This window comes from Amblyomma maculatum, chromosome 7, assembly GCF_055883805.1.
Source record: "Amblyomma maculatum isolate TAMU_Amacu chromosome 7, ASM5588380v1, whole genome shotgun sequence".
Lineage (NCBI taxonomy): Eukaryota > Metazoa > Arthropoda > Arachnida > Ixodida > Ixodidae > Amblyomma > Amblyomma maculatum.
This window is the reverse complement of record NC_139350.1, coordinates 85,582,088-85,604,690: the sequence shown is the minus strand read 5'-3', so window position 1 is coordinate 85,604,690 and position 22,603 is coordinate 85,582,088. Positions and strand designations below refer to the sequence as shown.

The following is a 22,603-nucleotide window of genomic DNA, read 5'->3' as shown; positions in this document are numbered from 1 at the left end:
CAACTGCTCCGTCTTGGAGCTGGGGCTATTGTCAGTTCATGTATTTCCTGACAGGCCCATGTGTGACGAAGTACGGGTTTCCCTCCGCACCAGAGACATGTAAACAGTAAAATATGCATACGGTAGTTCATTTTAGCAAGAAGAGAGTGAAAAGAGTGTATATGCTCTCTTCGATTAGCTCCGTATAAGTAGTGTAAAAAATGAGGAGTATGATATCGGAGTGTGCGGCGGAGTAGCAGTCGATGCAGGGGACTTTAAATCCGAAACTATGCGGCTTCGAGCATTTGTCTGTGCGCTAAAGGATGCGGTTTAGAACAATATATATGGCTGTGATTTGGAAACGATCACAAAGTCTGTTTGTCTGCTGTAATACCGGGATGTCATTGCCTTGAAATGAAAAGTGTTTCTGTTCCCCCGTCGCTTCGGCTTGGAGAAGCACACTTAATGAATGTGGCGCGTAACGCGTTCCTCGTGCGCTGGAAACGAGAATATCTTTATAAAATGCAACGGCTTCGGTAGTGTAAACATGTTTTTAGGTTTTCTCAGTTTTCACGGAGTCGCCTGCGATGTTAATTCGACTCAACTTACTCATACATCAGTGATATCAGCAGAAAAACAGCAGCCACTTTAGACTTCGCCCTTTTTTTTTTTAATGCTCGAGCTTACTTTATCCTCTCGAATTCGAGAGAGCGATAGCGTTTCCGAAGCGTTGGACAAAACCGCGATAGCTGGCACGCAGGGCTTTTTTATTATTTGTATTATTTGCAGCAACCCTTACGTCGCGGCATGCCAATTGTAACAAATATTTTTTGCGGCATGCTTTTCATTTTCCGTCATTTGACATGGAGATTTTATAAAACCATCGACTAGCAATATGACAGCTCTAAACTTACAAGTATTCTGGATAAACCGCAGTCAGAAATGGAACACCGACAGTACCGCATATGGACTAATTAGATATCGTGCTTCGAGCATCAGCTTTGTTTTCTTGCGTTGTGCCTGCTGTTAGCGCAATTCAGAGCTACGTAGCTGTATGTATCTGAAAAAAGAACGACATTACGACTATTCAGAAGCGTGCGTTACAATTGAAAGGCGTGTCGAAACCACTCAGCAAAGGCAAGACTGATTTCTTTTAAAATATGCTTTTACTTACCCCCAAGCATGGCAGTTCTAGTTGATGTTGCCTTCATCGTAGCTCGAACGACTGACCGCAGATCCTCGGGCCTCCCTCGTACCTCGACGGCGTCCGCCACTGCACGCTCTTATCTACCCCGGAGTCCGAGAGGGTCTCTTCCCGCCTTGTGCTGATATCGGCTTCAAATTACAGAAGTTGGAGCAGCGACAGAGACGAGAATTGCCTACCAGGCACGTAAAAGGGCTGCGTCTCTTTTCCCAGAGCTCGTCTCGCTAAACTAGTTGCCATACTTTTCGTTGCACTGATCCGTCCAGTTTCCTCCCATGGTTGACAGGAGAGAAAGAATCTGATAAAACGCGCACTTATCAAGCGCTAGAAAAGAAAGAGGAAGTGGCAGCACAAATACGAAGACACTCCGTACACATGCAAGAGACACGACCTTGGTCAGCGCATTTTGTCGCACAGTTCCTTTTTTTTTCTACAAGTCATTACCCAGTCCATAAGGAGCCTAGAAAGTAACAAATTGAAATCCCGTTAAGCATACGCACATTCAGAATTACTGTGCAAATATCCAGGTGTTAGGCACTGAGGCGCAAAATGTTTGGTTTTACTAATTCCGATCTTAAAATATCCCACTAAAATCTATTTACTGGTTATTTAATTATTTACAGTACCCCTAAAGACAGACTTAAGGATAGTCAATAAAGGTGGAGAAAGGAGTAACAGTCCACACTCAAACTGAACACAAGGTATAAACCAGCAGGCATATAAAGAAAAATACAGCTGGGAGTATGCACCATAATTATTAGCAGACGTAATGACACTCTATATCTCGTTCCAAAGTTTCATCGCTAAAATCAATGACGGGGATTTGAACACGTTGATCCCTCAATGCGGTAAGGGTTCTTTGCAAAGATCGTCGGTGCGATGAGAGATGTATTATGCAGGGCGAATATGTTCTAGTCGAAAACTGGAGGGGCTATGGGGGAGTTTAAAGAAGTATATCAGTAAAAAAGTGCCTCTTTAGTGTTGAAGTATTTGTATGTTCAAGAAGTGTAGCAGTTGTATAATATAATGCCTAGTTGAAAAAAACGACACAACCGTGTCAAAAATACGACCGAATGTTCTGTTCTGCCGTAAACCTCGAACCTTTTTCTAGTTTGGTACTACACTGTAAAAACAAAAACACCTTATTAGGTGTTTTCGCATGTCTATAACTAATACCCATGCACCCTTGAAAAAAAGTGGCTTCAGAGTGCCAGTACACCCTCAAAGATGGTGCTTCGGTTGGTCATAACACCCTTCTATGGGGCCAATGCACTGGGGTGTTTTCATCACTTTTACACCCTATTGCAGGGTGGAAGCATTGGCTTTGCACCCTTACACCCCTCGATAAAAATCAGTGCGGGTAACGTCCATATATTGCATTCCCTATTTAGGAATTACTTTTGCCACTACACGTTCCTTAATGCTTTTCCTATGTGCACATTATCAATCAAGCTTAACGGTATTCTTTTTAACCACCTGTAATGCCAAATGAGCATGTAAAGAGATGCTGCATGCCATTATTTTGACATCTCGAATGGCCCATGCCAGTATGATTGTTTTTTCAAATTCACAGAGCATGTTACAAAAAAATGTCACACAGAAGGAATCTGGAAGTCTTTTATTCGGCATAGAAGGGTCAGGGTTCGGGCTAGTGGGTGCTCGGGTGCTGGTGGAGGGGGGGGGGCAGTGGGGCACTTGTGTTCTGTTTCTTCATTGATGCGCGCTATGGAACCTCATTTATTTAACAATACTGCCACTCTATACCGAGAGCCTAGCAGACGGGCAAAAACATGCATGGTATGTACGTAAATACCTAAAAAAATGAAGGAAGCAAAACAGTTCCAACAAATGCAGACAACAAAGTATACAATTTTTTTCAAAAACAGAACCGAACAATGAACACAACAGCATGGTGACATTTCTGAAAAAACAACAACAAAACGTTTAGTCGTATGCAACAATAATCGCAGTACACAATATTAATACTATGCTTTGTCAGTGTCAACGCGTGCGCTTGCATAAAATTCGGCCTTAAGCGATGAAATAAAGCGTCGTACAGCACATCTTGGCTTCGACACGCAGACGCCCAAAAAGAGGTGCTCTATAAAGCAGCACGAATTATCGGAACCCTTGTCATATGCCAGATTGAACAGCCAAAATCCACCCATTATTGGAACAATACCCTAAGTAGAGTCGATGTCTCGAAGAAGCTTCCGCTGCTGAATGAAGGGGAAATGCTCTTCAGCTTCTTTGATGCTGCTCCCAGTATATCCGACGCACGGCGTGGGAGGCTTTTCTTCCTGTTCCTTGATAAAATTGTGAAAGAAGTGCATAACAGAGCAGCTGTATAAATATGCACTGCACCTGGCAAAAAGCAAATTCAACATATTTTCTACTCTATATTTAGAATACGCCAATGCCCCTTTAGTGTACAGCAGTGTGCTGGAAAAGGGCCCTATCGGAAACCACTGGTGGTTATCTCACAATTAACAATGCTGAGTATACTGTTATGGTTGGTTCAGGAGGCACAAAGCCAGCAGTCTGATCAAGTCATAAATGAGAGCACATAAGGTCAACCCATTTTTATTCATGCAGCATGCTGTTGCATGGTAATTTTAGATTATGCAAGCTATTTTATCAAACAAAAATGGCTACACTCATCAAAAGCACCTGGGTTAGAGAACTTCAATGCTGCCCCACGAACTTTTCATTTCACATCAACTGGAATGCTTATTATGATAGTTAAAAATGTAAATAAACAATAAACAGCACTGGAGCACAGTGTTTACTACTAAAATATTAACAGCTGGCTCAATTGAAGGTTTCACACAAGGCCTACAGCATACCCTGCACTGGCCAAGTAGATACTGCAGAACAAAAAAAAAAAAACGTGGAAAGAGCATACTTAGTGATGAGGCACTACAAAAAAAAAACAAAAAAACAAAGTGCATGTAATACATAACACATAATGCATTTCTGAACTTTTGCACGTCTTCTTGTGCTAAGTATGAACCAGCCAAGCCCTAGGTCATCGCAATGCTTCCTGAAGTGTTTACATTTAAGGTTTAGTAGCAAGGAAAAAGTGTTCTCGCTGCTCTATGTGGCAGTTCTGAAACTTCATCACACATTATTCATTAAAAGTGTACACTGGAGCTTTGAGTTGAGCGACAATTACATGTGCAACAGCAGAGCATTACCAAACAACCAAACACCAGAAGCTCTAAAAAATGTCAACACTGAAGCATGGCATGTTAAAACATTTTCCACGCATAGCACATTGTATGCATAGACATCCAGAACATCAGTGGTGAGCCTCAAGAGGTGGCAGGAAGCTCAAGTGTTCAAGAAGTTGTAATCGTTATGGCGGCAGGCAGTCTGAGCACTTTGAAATACTAAAGGTTCGAATACTAAAAATATGTTGACTAACTTGAAATGCAAAAATAACAATTTGGATTTATTGCGAATGTTTACTATAAATGAGAATGTCTATGACAGTGCCACATGGTTAATGCATGAAATGTTAGCATCTGTAGTTGAAGGCATTATAATTATACAGCATGAACCTTGAAACACAGCAGTATTTGCTCCCAACCAATGTGGTAAACCTAATCTCAGAAGAATTAAGATTATTACATCATTTCAAACTTGGCTAGCAAATTACAGCATTTTTTTAAAACAGCTATTAAACTGCATTACCTACCTTCAGAAGCCTGTAGGATAAGACAATGTGGCAAATATTTCTTTTGAAGCAGTCTCAGATTATATATTCCAGACATCAGGAACATGTTAGGTACTACCATGCATGAGCAGGTTGAGAGACCCCTTTCCAGCAAATGCTAAACCCCACCAAGCTGCCTGCAAGAGCCATCTGATAAAGCACTGCTGGTCCACAGCAGAGTGCTTAGTCAAATGGCACACTGCACCAATCTTGACATTACCAGTACTTCATCAGGTGACTCTTGTATGCAATATGACGTGGTAAGCATGTGATGGCAGGAGTCTCTTAAAAGTGCTTTTGATTGTACTTACAGAGCAAATAATCCTTTCACAGCAAAGAATTCACAGTTGTGATGAACACTTGTGTAGCATTTCTATTTGAATTATGAATCACTAATACATATTACAAGTTAGACTGTAAACCATTTTAGAAACAAAGAAAATTCGCTAATAATGTCGGTTTCAAGTAGGCTTCCTGAATATTCAAATGACAGAGAAAACTTACAAATGATACAAACAACATCCAGAGCTCCCGGCTGGTTCCCAATGTTTGCCAAGAGTTGCAGAATGCATACTGTCTGTACATCTACAATAGAAATAAGCAACACAACAATGGTGTACCTCCTTGCAGGTAAAAAGAGACAGCCGAGTTTTCAGGCGATAATTTATTGTCTAATTTAGGAAGGCAAATAAACAAAATTGAAAACATGTAGAGGCACGCAAACTGAAAGCCAAACATCTGACAGCAAAAATTAGCAAAGCTTGTGAAGATTTGAATCAGGTATCACCTAATTCTCTGCTACTAGTTGAACAGATTCGAAAAGGCTGCACCATTAAATGGAGAAGAACAATAGGTAATTTAAATTTAGCTAATGCGAAAATTGTTACATATGAAGAAATGCACAGGCTAGTTATGGTTTTATTATTCTTTCTGATGCTCAGCTATGTTTTTAGTATATCTATAAGGCAATGCAAAATGGCAAAAATGTAGGCATTTAGCGAAAAACTACCAATTAGATAGCACATTAAGGAAACAGCTTAATACTTACGCTTCTTTCTCCTTTCACGCATTCCCTCAGAACATACTTCGAGCACCCGGGCAATGTCCTTTTTTCTTGCACGAATGGTGTCCTTCAAAACCAAGACAAGTGTCTTCTTAAGGCCAATTTCAACTGCCTCTTTGCCGTCCTTCTTGATCAGCAGGTTGACGTCATGTAAGAACTGCAAGTTTGTGTGAATGGTAGCCATAAAGATTCATTTTACTCAATGTTTCAAGTAACTGAATATTAAAAATCATTGTACAAAAGCTAAGGCAATTGATGCCTTTGTACATATCTGAAAAAAAAAAAAACGCATTAGCAAACAGCAAATACAAATATTTACTAAGGTTAGAAAACTGCAAAAACCATCAGTATTTTGCCACTCATCGCCAAACTGCAAGCAATATTAAGGAAAGTCTAATATAAAAAATAACAAAGCAAACATTATGACCCTCCTTCCCTCAACTTGGCCCACGGCTGAATGGCAATAAAATATGTAATATATCTGCAAACTAAGGGTCCCCGCTCAGCTTTAAAAAGTAGGCTTCAATTCTTAGAGACAATCTACAGACATGCATCGTTAGCATATGAAAGTCAAATTGTTTTCTGGGCCCTTTAAATCAGTAAACTGCTTTCAACACATACATTACAATTTTTTTAATAACAGTAAGTAACAAATTTGCCTGCAATATGCGCACTGTGATGAGCAAAGAAGGTAAACATATGCGACTAAGGCTATGATAACCGCTTCATATGTACATTTAAGCAAAAGACAAAAAAAAAGTAAACATCTGGTCAGAATCAAACTCTGTAACAGCAACATCCGGTACAATATTTGGCCACGGAATTCAAGCTGTCGACCTCTACTTGAATGCTGAGGCATCAGTATCGAATATCCATTTATTCTAGTCTAAATTTAGACGCTACAAAAATCAAGTAATGCGGTCAAACAGTTATGTTGAAATGTGACCACAAAAATAATGAAAACTGGATGGTTTGAACCACATCAGCTGACTTAGCACGTGTACAAGTGTCTTAATTGAAGTCTTGCTGAAAATAAAATACGTACCTAAATGATTCTTCGAGAGCGAAAGTAAACGACATAACAAAAGCAGCATATTAAGAATGCTAATTCACACTCCATGCAACCGCAAAATATGGTCCCCGTAAAATGAAAAATGCTCCCATTGTGATTAAAAAAGGCAAATCCAGACGCGGGGAAGTTAACATAGGCTGATGATAGCGCATATAGTTTACGCAGTTTGGCATAAACTATTATGCAACCAGGCCGGCCGACCAGCGCACTTCGATGGCGAGAGCACGAGCGCAGAGGCGTGCCGCGCTGAACGGCCGCCGAGAACGAACATAGCCTCCTCGAACAAAAAGTTTAAACAGAAGGGCTGCGAGAGGACGCTCCCCGAGCAGCAGGACGGTGCGCGCCTATGCTCCGAGTAAATAAAAAAAAAAGCGGGGGGGGGGGGGGGGGTCGCAGCGCTCCGAGTGAAAGAAGACGACGAAGCATGAAAGAGGTTTCAGGAGAGCGAGCGCGAAGTGTGAGATAAGGGAGGAGGGGGGAGGGGGGAGTCGAGAGTGCTAGGAGAATTAAGGTAGTACGCCAACATGACCTTGCCGCACGAACGGAAACGGTAGAACAAAACCGAGTCGTTGCGAACTGAGCGCAAGTATCAAACTGTCAAGAAACGAAAATCGTTTCGTGAACCTCCTGCGCGTACAAAATGCAAGGATACGTAGCACATACATTATTTCTGTTTAAGAAAGTTGAGACTGACGTTCTTGCGCGAAATCTGCGTAACTCGCCGCGACATCTGCCACATGTGCGATGTCATTTTGGCAGCCAGGTGAAAAGAAGTGCGTGTCTCACGTTTTCATTTCAGCACATTCTGGAGCGTTCTGGCACAAAAAGACACAGAATGCAGCAATCCGGTAGGACACTGTTCCCACAAAGCGCAATATGCGTGAGAATAGGCTTACCTTTACAGGCGATTGCGTCAGCCGCAAAGTACGCTGTCCGCCTTCGTATCACCGGCACCGAACCAACCAGTGCGATTTCAGCGCGAGTGCAATGTAGTCGGCGCATATACCTCTTAGTCACGCAGAAAAAAAAAATCGTCCATGCCTTCTTCTTTCGAACATCTCAAACATAAAGCGGTGCTGCAGTCCTTCGGCCTGAGAAAAGCAAAAAGAAGCCCGGACACTTGCCGACACAATAAATGCCCGTTTGCGTTAAACACCACATGTAAAAGGCACTTCACAAGCGTACACACTTCTGTAACACATATGCATGGGAAATGCAACACATTTCACGAGGGTACACAATCGAAGAAGCACATTCAGCATTCGCCGAAACGTGGTCGAAACGCACCCCGCAATGTTAACGGCCATATTGTGAAATTTGAAAAGAGCGTTCGTAGCTACCGGCGGCCTCCTGGCGGTGAAATTTTGTTTCAGTTTCTGTTTCATTTTTAGAAAGCACTCGTGTGTAATTTTAATTTTAGCGTTATTTTTGGTGCTTTATTTAGGTGTTGGGTTATATTAGCAGCGCCGCTTGTGTATAAAAGGCTACGAAGTTACGCAGCCATATACCCCCAGCATGTTAAGTGATATTGCTTGCCCGTAACACCCTAAGGCATATTCTCCAACCAAAGCACCCCTTTGGCATGCAAGAGGTGATTTCCAATGGCACGAACACCCTAGAGTCAGGGTGTAAGAGTGTTTTGAATCAGACAAATGCCCAAAAAGGTGTTTTTGTTTTTACAGTGTAGTTTTCTGTAATAGTTTCTGTTGGCTGACGTTCTGTAGTACTTTCTGTTGTTACTACAGAAACTTCTGATGTTACTAGAGAGAATCAAGTTCTCAAGACAAGTTCGCAGCCAAAAAAACCACACAAACATTCTGTCACAACAGCAGAAATGTTTCTGTAGCTTTTTTCCGACTGGGCGTAGTTATAAAAATAATCGCTCGATTCAGCAATGGTTTCAAGGATATGTCAAGTGAGCCTAGCTGATACAGATTCAAAATAATAATGCATTATCGAGTGAAACATATATACAGAATGACAGACGCCTATGTATCCTACAATACTTTTTTGTCCGAAATAAAGGTAATCTATTATTAACGATCTTTTTAAATGACATTACCGCAAATATTGATATCAGACTTTTTGTAGATGACGGCATGCTACATCATGCAGTTAGTTCATCTGAAGATAATCTAGCTCTATTCCAAGCACTGGAAACTGTGTCAAAATGGTGTACAGGGTGGCAGATGGTAATAAATGCGTTTTCCTGCCATTAACAAGAACAAAACCAGAGCTTGCATTTTCCTTAATATATAAACAATAAACAATAGACAACAAACCCAGTCACTGAACAGAAATATCTTGGCTTGACACCTACGTATAATTTCAGATGGGACTCGTGCGTAAATACTCTAACAGCAGCTGATACAATAAAGTCATTTTTCATTAGACGTCATCTCCGAGTTGCTCCATTCGAAACCACAATGCTAGCTTACAGTGCCTTTCTAACACCAACAATAGAATACGTTGACATCGTTTGGTTGCGGGCAACTAAGCAAAATATAAACAAACCAGAAGGGATACAAACGAAGACAAGGTCGAACATTGTAGCGTTTTTGAAAAACTTAAGGGCACGAAACACAGGTGCGCAACAAACAGTTGCACACCTGTGTTTCGTACCATTTTCTGCTCTGTGCACAATTTTTTTCAAAAGCGCTACGATATATGACCATATGAATCATCAACTAGCCCATTAAAACACCCTTTTCATGGAGGGCAGTAAGGTAGTGCATATTTAACAAATTCAAAATGTCTGAATCGCCAACTCACCTGCTTAGAAAGCTGATATGCTAAGCCTTAAAAGACATGCTTTACTGGCTCGTCCAAGATTCCTCCACCAATTTGTGCATCGACATTTTAATTTCGCCGCTACTATTCAATTTAGCGATTATAGGACGCGCGATAGAACTCGACGAAAAAGAAAACATCGCCTACGCAATGTACGTAAACGAAAAAAGAATATGGACAACCAGAGGCTTCATAGAAGAAAAGAAGAGCGGCTGCAAAAGGCGTTTGGCCACACTGAAAAATACGCAATGGCCAGAAGACTATTATGCTCAACAAAAAAATCAGAATACGTACGAATCAAGAAAGGCACGGGAAATACGACTCCAAATCACCCTCAAACCTTGAGATGAAACAACACCAGACAGAACAGAAGCCTCAGTACTTGGAATGTTGCTGCAAAGCACAGCACACCGTAGAAAAATCATTGCCTCCACTAAAAATACAACAGATCAAGCCGCTAGAATCGTGTGAAGAGTCAGTGGCAAAAAAGTAGGGCATTAGAGAGCATAACACATTTCGATTCATAGACAGCCTTATCAGGAGTAAGGTAACATACAGTCTACCGTGTCACAAATTGAACAAGCAACATATCCTGAATTGACACCCTACTGTGCAAAGCTTACAAAACAATGCTGAGATTTCCGATGTCCACAACAGAAAAGCTAATGGCACTGGGAGTGGCGAACAATTTGGACGAACTACAAGAAGCGTGAATTACAGAGTCATGCAAACGACACATGGGCACTAATATGCACCATGAAAGAAGACAAACCAGAGTCCTAGCACTCAGCAGGGAATTCAGCGACAAGCAGCATAGTCCACACGGACATAGAAAAGTACCGATAATAACGCAAATCGGTCACTGCGGCAATGAACGCAGGAAGGAAATAAATAAGCAGCGCAACGATAAACAGCCCAACCAAAGAGGCAGCTCAAGAAGCTGCCATCACTGTGGTAATATCGCAGAGCAACGCGGTAGGACAGAACCTCACTTTAGTGACGGACTCCAAACAAGCTTGCCGAAGCTACACAAGGGACAGAACCGACGAAATCGCCAATCGTATTCTACTAACGACGCGATGACATATAACAAACACAAAACACAGTATGGTATGGGTTCCAGGACATGGGGCGAGGAGAGCCAACGAGGCAGCAGACGTTAGCTTGAGGGTACGTTCACCGAGCAGACTCAACACTGCACCACGAGCATCTTCACCCTGTATTCCTCGCGTGCTCAGATATACTCGATTATTACATAGTCTAAGGGAAACGCATCTGCAGCCTAAAAAAAGAGGCTAACACCAGATGGGGCAGTAATCTGGCGCACGTTACAAAGAGGCGGTACCTATCTACACCTACAGAAATTATGCAAGGTCTTCCATACGCCATATGTAGACATGTGCCTGTGATGTAACGGTGAACCGACACTACAGCATGTCACATGGACCTTTCTTGAAGCTCATTCGAGCGCTATTATAGACAACGCGAGTGTGACGCAGTGGGAACACTTCCTGGTCAGCGAGAACGAGGAAGCGCAACGATTTCTCATGCGCAGAGCCGCAATGGCAGAAGTGCTGCATCCTGGACGCAGGATCGACCATAACGCACAAGGGGCCACTAAGAGCCAGGAACACCTCAAATATGTGGCAAAAAAAAAATTTTTTTTTTCTGTCCTTCTGTTCATCCGCGGAGACCAGGGATGTTTACCGGTGCGAATGAAGTTTGTCAGGTGTGTGAAGAAGAGAAGAATGAAAAACAGCGCGCTCCGTGCATCTCATGTACGCGCACCATTAGGCACGATGCTGCTGAAGGTTAAACTGCGACGCACCAGTATGCGCCTCAGCTAGCCTCGTGAAGCTTTCGCTTCAAACATCTGACACCGCACTCTGCACGATATCTTAATGCAGTACCATTTGTGGATGAGCCTATGGACGCGTTCTTCCTATCACACATCGCCTGAAAAACGCGAACGACGAACCAACATACTGAATATGTTGTTTCTGCAAACTTTTGCAGGATGTTTGTTCATTTCAAGAGGCACCGTGACGTCCTCTATACCATTAATTCCAGCCAGCCTCTAAGTACTTTACACCTTCCAGATGCCCCGAAGCCCAATCATAACGGCGAAATCGTAGCGCCTGATATTTTAATCCGCTTCAATATTCAGTGTTTTGGCACCGATGTGAGCGACACACGACGGTGAAATTAGTTAACGGATGTGACGTTTCCTTCTCGCTTGGGCGCTACTTCGCTGATTGGTCGAGCCCCCACTTTAGAATTTACAATCGAATAATGTTCATGTTACTATGCGGAAAACAAATATAAGGTGCTTTAGTTCCAATTGGGTTCTTGAAGTGCTTGTAAAGATACGGACAATAAACTGAGGTAAATGCAGTGTTGTCAACAAGCGCGCAGGAGCGTCTGCTTGCTGTGATGATGGCGATGTTGGCTTTGCCCTTTGTAGAGGGTCGCCGCTGCCTTAAGAGGCGGCGGAGCAAAACATAAAAAAATCTGAGAAAAAAAGTCCGCAAATGCGTTGTCCAGGCTCTGAGGTCACAAGCACAATGATCACACAGTCATCGCCAACCGCCGCTGAGTATTGATTGAAACACGAATATTGACAGCCCTGTCATGCACTTTTGCGGCTGGCATCTGTGCGGGCATCTGGCCCCACCACAATCACGGTGGTCGAGGAGGGCGTTGGTTTAATCGTCTTTGACAGCTGCCGTAAAGCTTGGTTCTGGGCCTAAGCCAACAAACTCTCCAAGATTTTCCCAGAGAATAGAGACGGCCGCTTTGTCTAGAGACAGCGGAAGGACCCAGTCGATGTAGCTGGCAGGACGGATGGCAGCTCGAATATCGGCGAGAGCCCTGACTCGAATGTCATAATGCTCTTGACAGCCCCATACTATAAGGGCAGCGGTGGTGGGACTTCGGCAGTGATGGCTCATGCCTTCCTCGGGGCCGTTGTGAAATAATTTTTGCCTCAATCAGGGGGTTAACGAAGTGTTAGCTGCAAGGCAGCGGACTAATGTCTGCGTGATCCCCGATAACTCCTCCGGCATAGGGGGAATGGGGCGCGCCTGTTCCTTGGCGCGTTCCTCTCTTCCACTGCGGAGGTGCTAAGAGCCTTGCGCCGTCGCTTCCTCGCGATTACTCTGAAGGTCGAGGGCTCCAACGGGCAGGTTTTGGTACCCGCTATGTTGAACAGTGCGTTCGGTGCGGTTTATATTTTGCGCGCTGCTGCTCGCACCTCGCAGTTGGCCCACTCGTTGCCGCTGAGGTCACAGGGCTCCCGTTGCCACCAGAATTCGAGACACCGCACTGTTGTCACCACTCCCGCAGGCACCTCAAATCCCAAGGCACATAGTTAATATAAAGGCAATGCAACTGAAAACGTTCAGATCTCGGAGGTCGGCGAAATCCCTGATCAGTCCAAAATCACGTGGCTGATAGTTTCTGCCGACGCCCCACAGATGGAACGAGTTGCGTCGAGATCGCTCGTGAAGCACACTCGCCACACCCGAGTCCACAGCTAGCAGGCCCAGGGAGTTGTCATATAGTCTTTCGCGGCAGATGACTTCCTTGCTGACCTTGTAAAGGTCCAGGGTAGGCTTCGCGTTATTTCCTGTACGCCACTCCTCTGTCTCCGCCCTTCGCCTCGTTCTCGAATTTTCGCTACGCTCGAGTGATCCGCGATGGATGCCGGCGGAACATCAAAATGGCGACGCAGATATGCTGGCCGTCGGGTCCATCTCACCAACACCCCCGCAAAGATGGTCTAGAGCAGCGTCTGGTAGGCTAGGCTAGCTTTGGGCAGACCGAAAAGCCGGTCCTCATGGCACAGCTTCGCAACGTCGTTATCGTTACCATGGCAACGACGCTGCCCAAAAGCGCTGCTACAGGTTGAGTTGGACAAGTAATTACGGTGGATAGCTTCCTATACATCAACAGAAAGCTGCGTTTCTCATAGGTTCCGCCTAAACCGAGCTCTGGGCCAGCAAAATAAGAGAAGGGCTCCCTTTCACACCGGCTCAGGCACGCTGTTCTTTTTTTCTTGTATTTAGAATTTTATAAACCGAATAACTCTCGTTTCCGCGCGCCGATTTTTATAATTCTTCTTTAACTGACATCGGCAAGGTGGACAGAACCTAGAGGTTGGCAGAAATTAGCAGCCTAACGAACGTCACTTTTTCCCTTTAAGGAAATCGTATGCAGAAGTGAAATCACTCTTAGTAATCGGCTCTACATTGCCTCTTGTTCAGAGCTTTGTTATAAGTCCTATTTGGCATTGTGTTGATGAGATGCTGTTTTTCATATGATCTGACACCTAGTTGCTGTACATAGAACATTGTTCCAATGTAATAAATTCCAGGTTTTAAAAACGTTGGGTGTCGTTAAGCTCTCGTTAACCCTAGTTGAATTCCGAAAGCAACGGGGGAAACTTCTTTTGCCTGCTATATTATACCCCTTTCATGCCTTATGAGTATAATGTTATACATTATTGGGGACACTTAGGCTCATCCTTTAAGGGTATGACGCGAGAGCGTAGAACGAGAATGCAAACGGTTCTGGAAGGCTGATTATGATATCCCTTTCCCATTTGAAAGGAGCGACCCGAGTTGGCAGCTCCTGCTCGTGACATAGGAGAATTGAAATGTCATTGCAGGCTGATTCTAATGTCACCCTCTCACATGAAAGAAGAGGCCCGAGTGAGCACTCTTTCTGAGTTCACGCTCACCCGAAATACGCCGCTAACTATGCTATCGTCATCACTACTATCACCCTCACGATAGAGAAGCAGAATTAAGAAGCGCTATTCACAGTCCCAGGCGTGATCTGTGAATAGCGCTTCTTAATTCTCCTTTTCTAGCGTGAGGGCGATAGTAGTTATGATGATAGGCACCCTGCAAACTAACTTTGTGAACCTTCTTCCCAACTTAGTGGTCTCCTCCAATTTTAACTATCGACCCTTATTATTTGGTTTTATGAAGGAAGCTTATGACTCAGAACATTTTCTGGCAGTTCGCTTTTCCTATGAGTGCTTATTCTCTGTTTCTAGGAAAAATGTTTACAAAGTGATATCTCTGCTGTTCGCGCCTGCATTATATCGTTCTTGTTGAGAAGGGTATGTAAAATGCCGATTTCGCCTCGGACTAAAACGTTTTTTTTTTAAACTTCATGCCGAAGTTCTACCTGGGAAAGTATGGCTTCACACAAAAACATATTTTTGTTTCTTTTGTTGTCGGCTATGTGACACACCTGAAACCATGGAACACTGTGCTATTGCCTGCAAAGATGCGATATTATTTTGGGACGTTCTACGAAGAACACTGAAGAAAGGCTTTGTATTGAATGCTCAGAGTTTGCGGTACTTAATGGCCACCCAACATGACCATGAACCAGTTGACATAATTTTGCTCCTTGGACTGCACAGCCTGTAGAAAACGCGGATTTCGGACCGGAGTGCAGAGCTTCTAGTTTCCCCTAGTACTCAATTCAGCCAGATGGTGCACCAGCTGAGTAACACATGTGACAATAGTGACTATCAACGGGACTGGCTCCGATTATAAATATGTTGTTTTTCTTTGCCGCCATTTCAATGCAGTTGTTTTTAAATTTGATTTAGTTATTGGCTGTTGTATATTAATGCTGGTGTTTTGTATGGATGTGTTTTCTTACGACTGTTTAGTGTTGTGTTGAGATGTACTTTAGCTGTGCGGTGTTGTATATTTCAGTTGAATTTGTTCAGCTACAGGCTGATTACTTAGTAAATAATGCACATAGCTGTCTTCTCTAAGTAAAAGCGTGTAATAAATACCATGCTGAAACAAAAATGTCCCAGGCGTGGTCATTTGGTTAAACCGTTCGGCTGGGGATACGAGAATCCGAGGGATTGAGTGTTGATTCCCGGCGGAGACAATTTTTTTTATGGGGAGACCGTAGCTACGCCTCTTCACGCACAAGGAAAAACTGCGGCCACCCGAGGTCTGACTTTGGCTGTCGGAGTGTTGATTTCACAACAAAACAAAAGAAAACATCAGGAGGGAGCGAGCGGCAGACTGAGTGAAAAAACTTTATTGAGCAGAGATAAGGAAGGGGGTTGTGTAGGTGGGGTCCCTAGTCCGAGACTCCAGCGGCTGCCGCTGCTATCCGCGCGCGTGTCATGAGGTCTCGTTGGGCATCTAGTCCAGAGCTGGATAGGGCAGCCTCCCACCCCTCAGTTGTTGGCACGACATTTGGGTCATCTGAAGAATTTTGTGGGCAAGTCCAAACCATGTGGTGCACGCCTGCCTTCTCTCCGCAATATTTACATTTGGGGTCACGGAACCCGGGGTGTATTGTGTTTAAACGGTCAGGTGTGTCTGTAGGCATCGCCATCTGACTTCCTCCGCTTTGGAGAGCCCCTTGGCTGGGGATGGCTATTTTCTGCGAGAGAGACTGCGGTGCTATAACCTCTCCGCGTACGTCGCCAGAGGGCCGGGAGGTGCGGAGGATGGAGGGATCGAGCCCCGGGGAAGAGAGCTCGGGCAGCGGCATGGGCGCACTCGTTGCCTTCCAAGCATTGATGTCCCGGTGTCCAGACGAGGCATTTGTTTTGTTTGGGATGTCCATGATTTTTCTGTATTCTGGCAGCCTGGTGACATATCCTTCCTTTGATGTAGTTGCGGTAGGCAGCCATAGAATCTGTGATTATATAGGAGCAGGTGGTATGCTTGGCGGCTAAAGCAATGGCTACCTCCGCCATTTCTATATTTTCATCGCAGATTGTGAGGGCATCAACCAGTTGTTGGTGAATCAACCGTTACCATGTACCCCGCTTCTGACTTTGCTTCATCTACCTAATACAATTCAGTGTCTGCCCCGTACTTTTCATGGATGTATTTGGCCTGCGCCTTCGGCGCCCTTGGTGGAACAAAGGATGCATATTGCGTGGTAGGGGATTGGCTATGAACGAGTTTGACCACCCGGGCGGTAGAGCCTGTTTTTGTACAAGACCTTACGGGCTAGTCAGGTTAAGGCCCATAAGATCGGTCTGGCCCGGGCAGGTTGCTTCTAGTCGATTAACCTGGGTGGCGCGTTGGGCGGCAAGGAGTTCGGCTGTATTGTGCACCCATATTTGCAAAAGACGCTATGTGGAAATGCTTTGGGGCAGGCCTAGCACCTTTTAACCTGCCTTTCGTATCATGACGTCAATTTTCTTCTGGTCTCCCGTTTTCAGTTGTAAATAAGGTGTCGAATACACAATTCGGTTAATGATGAATGCTTGAACCAGGCGCAGGAGGAGGAGGGGGAAGATGAGGAGGAAAGGCAAGGAGGTTAACCAGTAAAAGCAACTGGTTTGCTACTGTGCACTGGGGGAAGGGGATGAGTGGATATAAAAGGGGGTCTTTTTTAAGCATACCCTTGTTGTTGGTAGTGACCCTGGCTATCGTACGCGCAACCTGCAGACTGTGTTTTTGAGCCGAGTGAGGGCGTACCCATTTCTGCCCCTGTCTTTGTTGTAAAGGCCTAGAACCTTGATGGGGTCGTTCTGTGGTATGGGGTCTTCATTGAGGCTGACTTCAACAGTGGGCTGCGTTGGCGGCAGCTTTGTAGTACCAGCATCTCCGGCTTTTCGGGGGAGCAAGTAAAGCCGCAGTTAGCGGCGTAGGCTTGCACGATGGTTACGGCCTCTTCAAGGCGGTCCTAGATTTCCGCGGTAGAATAGGTCATGGTCCAAATAGTGATGTCATCCGCTAGTAGGCATACGTACCGCAGATGCGATACCTGATTTATCTGGGCTGGGAGTTTGATTAAAGCAATATTGAAAAGTAAGGGTGAGAGCACAGCACCCTGTGGCGTGCCGCATACGCCTAGCTGTATTTGGCTGGGTTGTGCCAGACCGAGATCGCCATAGACGATACGACCTTGAAGGAAATCTTTTACATATACATAGGTTCTTGCACCGCAATTGATGTGGCCCACATTTTCCAAAATAGAGTGGTGCTTTACGTTACCAAACGCCCCCTTGAGGTCGAGAGCGAGAATTGTACGGATGAAAGGCTTGTTAGGGGGCATTATGAATTCCTCCTTAAAGGTCCACGGAAACGGCCCCCAAGAAACCACTGATAAACGTGTTCAGTGTGTAGAACACATCCTTTCGAGCATTAACGCAAATTATAACTCCTTGGAACAAAGCCAGCGATTTATTATTAATTTTTAAAAACAGCGTTTTTTGAAATTCGCGGGCAGAGGAAATGTCGCTTGGCGGTGTCGCATGGAACTATTTCCTAATCCCGTGACGTCACGGGTCGGTTGACTGGCAAGGCTTGCTAGAAGCTGCCATGCTGCCATTCGCTGCGGTCACTGCAACCATGACGTCACGAACACACTTCCGGTAGCTGCGAAAGTCGTCTGCTCGTACGCTGCTCGAACTCTGTGCGGGCTGTTACACAGCTCGCCGCCCTTATCGGTTAGGTGGCCATTACCCATTAAGTGCAACAACCGAAACGACGCAGGGATCGGCAGAACGAAGCTGCATTTACAAACATCTTATTTATATAACGTGGTTTCAGGAGTATCGGAGTGTCGTCCGACGAGGCGTCAACAGCACGGTCAAGCACCGCACGATGGCAGCACCTCCTTGACCGCGGTAAACCTCGCCGCTGTGGCCCCTCCTCCCGCATATCGTTCGCGAACCACACGGCGGATCATTAGCACCGATGTCCGAAATAAAGCGTGCTAAAATTTGTTGGCGTCTGGAATACTGAGCTGAATATCAAGTATGAAGCCCTCGTGAGGATCGCTGACCAGCAGCAAATTGCTGGTAAGAGCGATAGCCGTGATACAATCTAGTTTCTGCTCAAGCCAGCTGTCGCTGGTGCATTTCGGCTGATCCGATCTGCTCGTACTCGCTCTGCGATTAATGCGTCGGCAGAGTTAATCCTATAATTATTTTACTATGGCAGGATAGGAATCACTTTAAGGCAGTTTCATAAGTAGACGATTTACGACAGCGTTGATCATGTTCCAAAGTGTCGACCGCCGCGGCTTCGAAGCGAAACAATAGGCCTAGCGACGACTAGGGACGGTCACGCACGGCGCCGGCGTTCGCCGCGCTCGCACGTTCCACCCCCGCGGTAATTGTGTAACGTACCTCAGCCTGCTCGCGGCATCCCGTGCTGCAAGCGTTGCAAACTCGTGTACTGTCATAGCTAAGGCCGCGTATTTTTTGGCGTTCTGCTCAACAACAAGCCGTTCAAACGATACTGTAGGCACGACAAGGCTTCAGTACGCAGTCGCTGCGCTGTCGGCCGTAATCGAAGACGTCGGGTGACACCATAATCTATACATCGATCTTTAAACGTGATACAGTGGGCAAATGAATAACTTTGTGAAGCAGACCCGCTCGTACGTTTCGCGCACTCGGGCGCCGACGAGTAGCTTCCGTCAACAGACGCCGTCATAACCTCGGTTAACGACGCAAACCGAGGTCGTCAAGCTCGGTTTGCGGTAACCGCGGTTAGTGGTGCAACCATGGTTTGGTCCGCCGTGTAACACAGGATAACCACGGGTTCGCGGTTACACTAACCGTCGCTGCGCGAACTGGCGAACTCCTCAGGCGTGTGCAAGCGAGGACGGGTTGGCGGAGTACGCCCATCTTTCTCTATGGTACGCCAGCGAGCGAGCGCGCGGCAACCGGAAGTTCGTCGAAGTGACGTATGTCTGAGCGGAGCTTTGAACTTGCTTGTATTCTTTGTTTTTTATGGCTCCCTCCGGCGTACGAGTTGAGAGGGAAAATTGGAAGGGTCATTTTTAATCGCCGATATCTCTGGTGTTGCAGAAGCTAGATCGAAAATTTTTGCGGGAGAATGATGGGTGGTTCAATAACTATCAGTGTTATGGCGTTGTTTACCCTTCTTGGTGACCCCTTTCTGGGGACCTTTAAGATGAAGGAGTATATTTTGGGTGAATCGGCCGGGCCGGAATCCGAACATGGTGCGTGGGTACAAGTCATTTTCTTAAATATGTCGGGTAATCCTGATGTGTACCGCCTTCTCTATGACTTTTCCTACGTAGGAGGGGAGAAAGATGGGCCGTATATAGTTATTATTTTAGGGTTTCCCCGGTTTGGGGATGAAGTGCACCTCCGCAGTCTTTTACTCGTCTGGCAGCCAGCCCGTGCGCAAACAGTTGTTAATGTCATTCTTGACCAGCGTGAGGGCTGCGTCGTGGAGATTGACGAGGAGTCCCAGCGTGATATTGCCTTTCCCAGGAGCTGTGCCTTTGCGCATGGCTAGGACGGCGGCCTGTATTTCTTTGATGGTGAATTCTGCATCAAGTTCCTCGTTTGGCTGCCCATTATAGGGAGGAAGGGGTCCGTGTCGACTTTTCCTCAGAAAGGTGCGGAGAACATTACTGCTAAGAACACCTAGCAGCAAGATAAAGGACCCGATAAACCTGAAACAAAAAAGAAGAGGAGAGAGAGAGAAAAGAAAAAACACGGGGCGGGGGAGGGGGGGTCGCTAACACTTCCCTCAGTATTTCCAAAACCCAAGTAAGGCCACAAATAACAACGACCACTCCAAGAAACCAAGAACCACGTCGAGGTCAAGCCCGCAAAAAACGCAAAGCACCATCCGAAGCAAGCCTGATCTATCCATCCACCTCTTCCCCCGACTCCGGAAAAATACTTAAATAAAATTGTTAGCATCAAGAAAGCATCTTCAAATTGCGACTGACCACCCCAATCAAAAAGAACAAGCACAACAGTAAAATTAAATAAATCCGCTATTAGCTGGTCCGTTATCGTTGCGGCGGTTGGGCTATATAGTAGATTTTTCTTTTTTTTTTTTCTTTTTCTCTTTTTCTTCAATGCGGAATTCTTTTTTGGAGTAATCCCGATTCATCTTTCTTGCAAGTGGTCTAAGCCCGTTATACTTAGTGGCACGGGCAGAGGCACATTATTTTTTTTTTCTTTTACATTTGGGCTCCCTCACCATAGTATATGTGGTGCAGAAGTACTTCTGTTTGATCGTTTTTATGAGATATCTATTGGAGCCGCGGTGACCATGCACAGCCCTAGCAAGATTCTTGCGTTGTTCGCTTTTGGAGTTGTTGGGGTCAGTGAGGCATCTGAGTAAGCTCCAAGTTTGTTTCGAGCTAAGGTTGCCACCCAGTGAATCACATCTTCTCAGAATATTTGATTGAGTAAGGTTCCACGCATAGTCCTCCGCAGCTTCCATTAGAGCTGCGATGTAGCATTTGAGCGTTCTGTTGGGCGCTGGTGGCGCCAACATTTCACCACGCCTCTGCGGGCCTTCCACAGGTGCAGGTTGGTTGGTTGGTTTGTGGGATTTAACGTCCCAAAGTGACTCAGACTATGAGAGACGCCGTAGTGGAGGACTCCGAAAATTTCGATCACCTGGGGTTCTTTAACGTGCACTGACATCGTACAGCACACGGGCGCCTTGCTTTTCGCCTCCATTGAAAAGCGGCCGCCGAGCACGCAGGTGCAGGAGATGGGAGGCAATAGCAGGGCGACCGAAAAATGTTTTCAGGGTTCGGATGTACTTAGAGGACAGGTGCCTAAGGTCCGATGCCCAGGAAGTGTAATCAGTGATATCTGGGTTATCAAGGCCGGCTTGCTCTCTTCTAAATACGGTGTAATCATTGATTTTGGCACTACCGCGCATTTGTCGATGCGTTTTGATTGCAAGATGGATGATCATAATGAAATGGTCACTGTCTAAAGTTTCCAGTCTAATTTCTCATAGGCAAGCTTAACCACCATGGGTTAGTGTGAGATCGGGGCTGGTATCACGCTTGACACTGTTGCCAAGTTGAGTAGGTTGGAACGAGTCGTTCAGCATTGTAGGCATGAGGTTTGATATGGTGTCTACTAGGATGCGGCGTTTTTGTTTGCTCTGGGGTAGCCCCAGGATAGGTGGTGCGCATTGAAATTGCCCAAAATAAGGAGCGTAGCTCCTTGGGCGACGGTGCGTGCCTTTGTGAACACCCTGGCGTAAGGAAAGGTAATTTGGGTGGGTTTACAGTAAAGGTTCAGAAAGTTGTACGAAGTCGTACACTACGTCATCTTCCTCTTCTATACCTAAAGCAAGTGCAGTATATTCCTTGTGAACCGTAATGCAGGTTGCCTGAGTGCGTTGGTGTGTGGAGTAATTATAATGAGTTTTGCGGAGTTGTTAACCTCCTGTAAAGCGATGGCATCTGGTTGGTTTGATAGAGAATCAATTTATTGTTGGAGGGAGGCTCTCTTACGGCGGAAGCTGCGGCAGTTCCACTGTATAGGATGCCTAAGTTGTGCGTGATTGCTGCGGAGGCAGACCGCATGAGTTCCGTTGCCTGTTGTTGTAGGCGCGCTATCTTAGCATCGTGAACTCGTTGGTTTTGAAACATAGATTCTAGTAAGAGCTTAATTTCTTCCCTCATCTGTGGCATGACTGGTTGCATAGCCTCCTGTATCATCTGCCGCACACATTGAAAAAGTTCTGCCGTTAAGTTATCTATAGCCTGGGTTACAAGTTCGGCATACTGTTCGGGTTCCCCTGTGGCTTCAGATCGGATGGTAGGGGAGTTGGGGGCTATTTGAGAGGAGCTAGTTTCAGTGGAGGGTACAGGGTTGGTTTGTGCAGATGACGTATTGTTTTCGCGTTAACATAAAAGCTGTTTTAACCGCCGTTTTTCGGCTTCGAGCGTGTTGAGCTTATCTTGCATTTTGGTTTTTGCCAACAACTGAGGGCAAGTATTGGCTACTTTGCCCAGCTCACTTTT

General features: G+C 45.3%; 1 protein-coding gene and 1 long non-coding RNA gene across 2 annotated transcripts in view; both read right to left on the bottom strand.

Annotated features, from left to right (window-relative positions):
* The window catches only part of LOC146183861 (complement factor B-like), a 202,918-nt gene extending 201,615 nt beyond the window's left edge, over window positions 1-1,303 (bottom strand). Inside the window, exon 1 of the mRNA XM_084609203.1 lies at window positions 1,154-1,303. Within this exon, the coding sequence (XP_084465329.1) occupies window positions 1,154-1,190 (37 nt within the window). The 5' untranslated portion in view covers window positions 1,191-1,303. The remainder of the gene's footprint in view (window positions 1-1,153) is intronic.
* Window positions 1,304-2,761: 1,458 nt separating this feature from the next.
* LOC146183860 (uncharacterized) lies at window positions 2,762-6,315 on the bottom strand. Its single transcript, XR_014708509.1, has 3 exons — window positions 5,950-6,315; window positions 5,406-5,486; window positions 2,762-3,489 (listed from the first exon to the last, which is right to left on the bottom strand). It is a non-coding gene; the product is annotated as an uncharacterized LOC146183860 (long non-coding RNA).
* Between the last annotated feature and the right edge of the window lie 16,288 nt (window positions 6,316-22,603).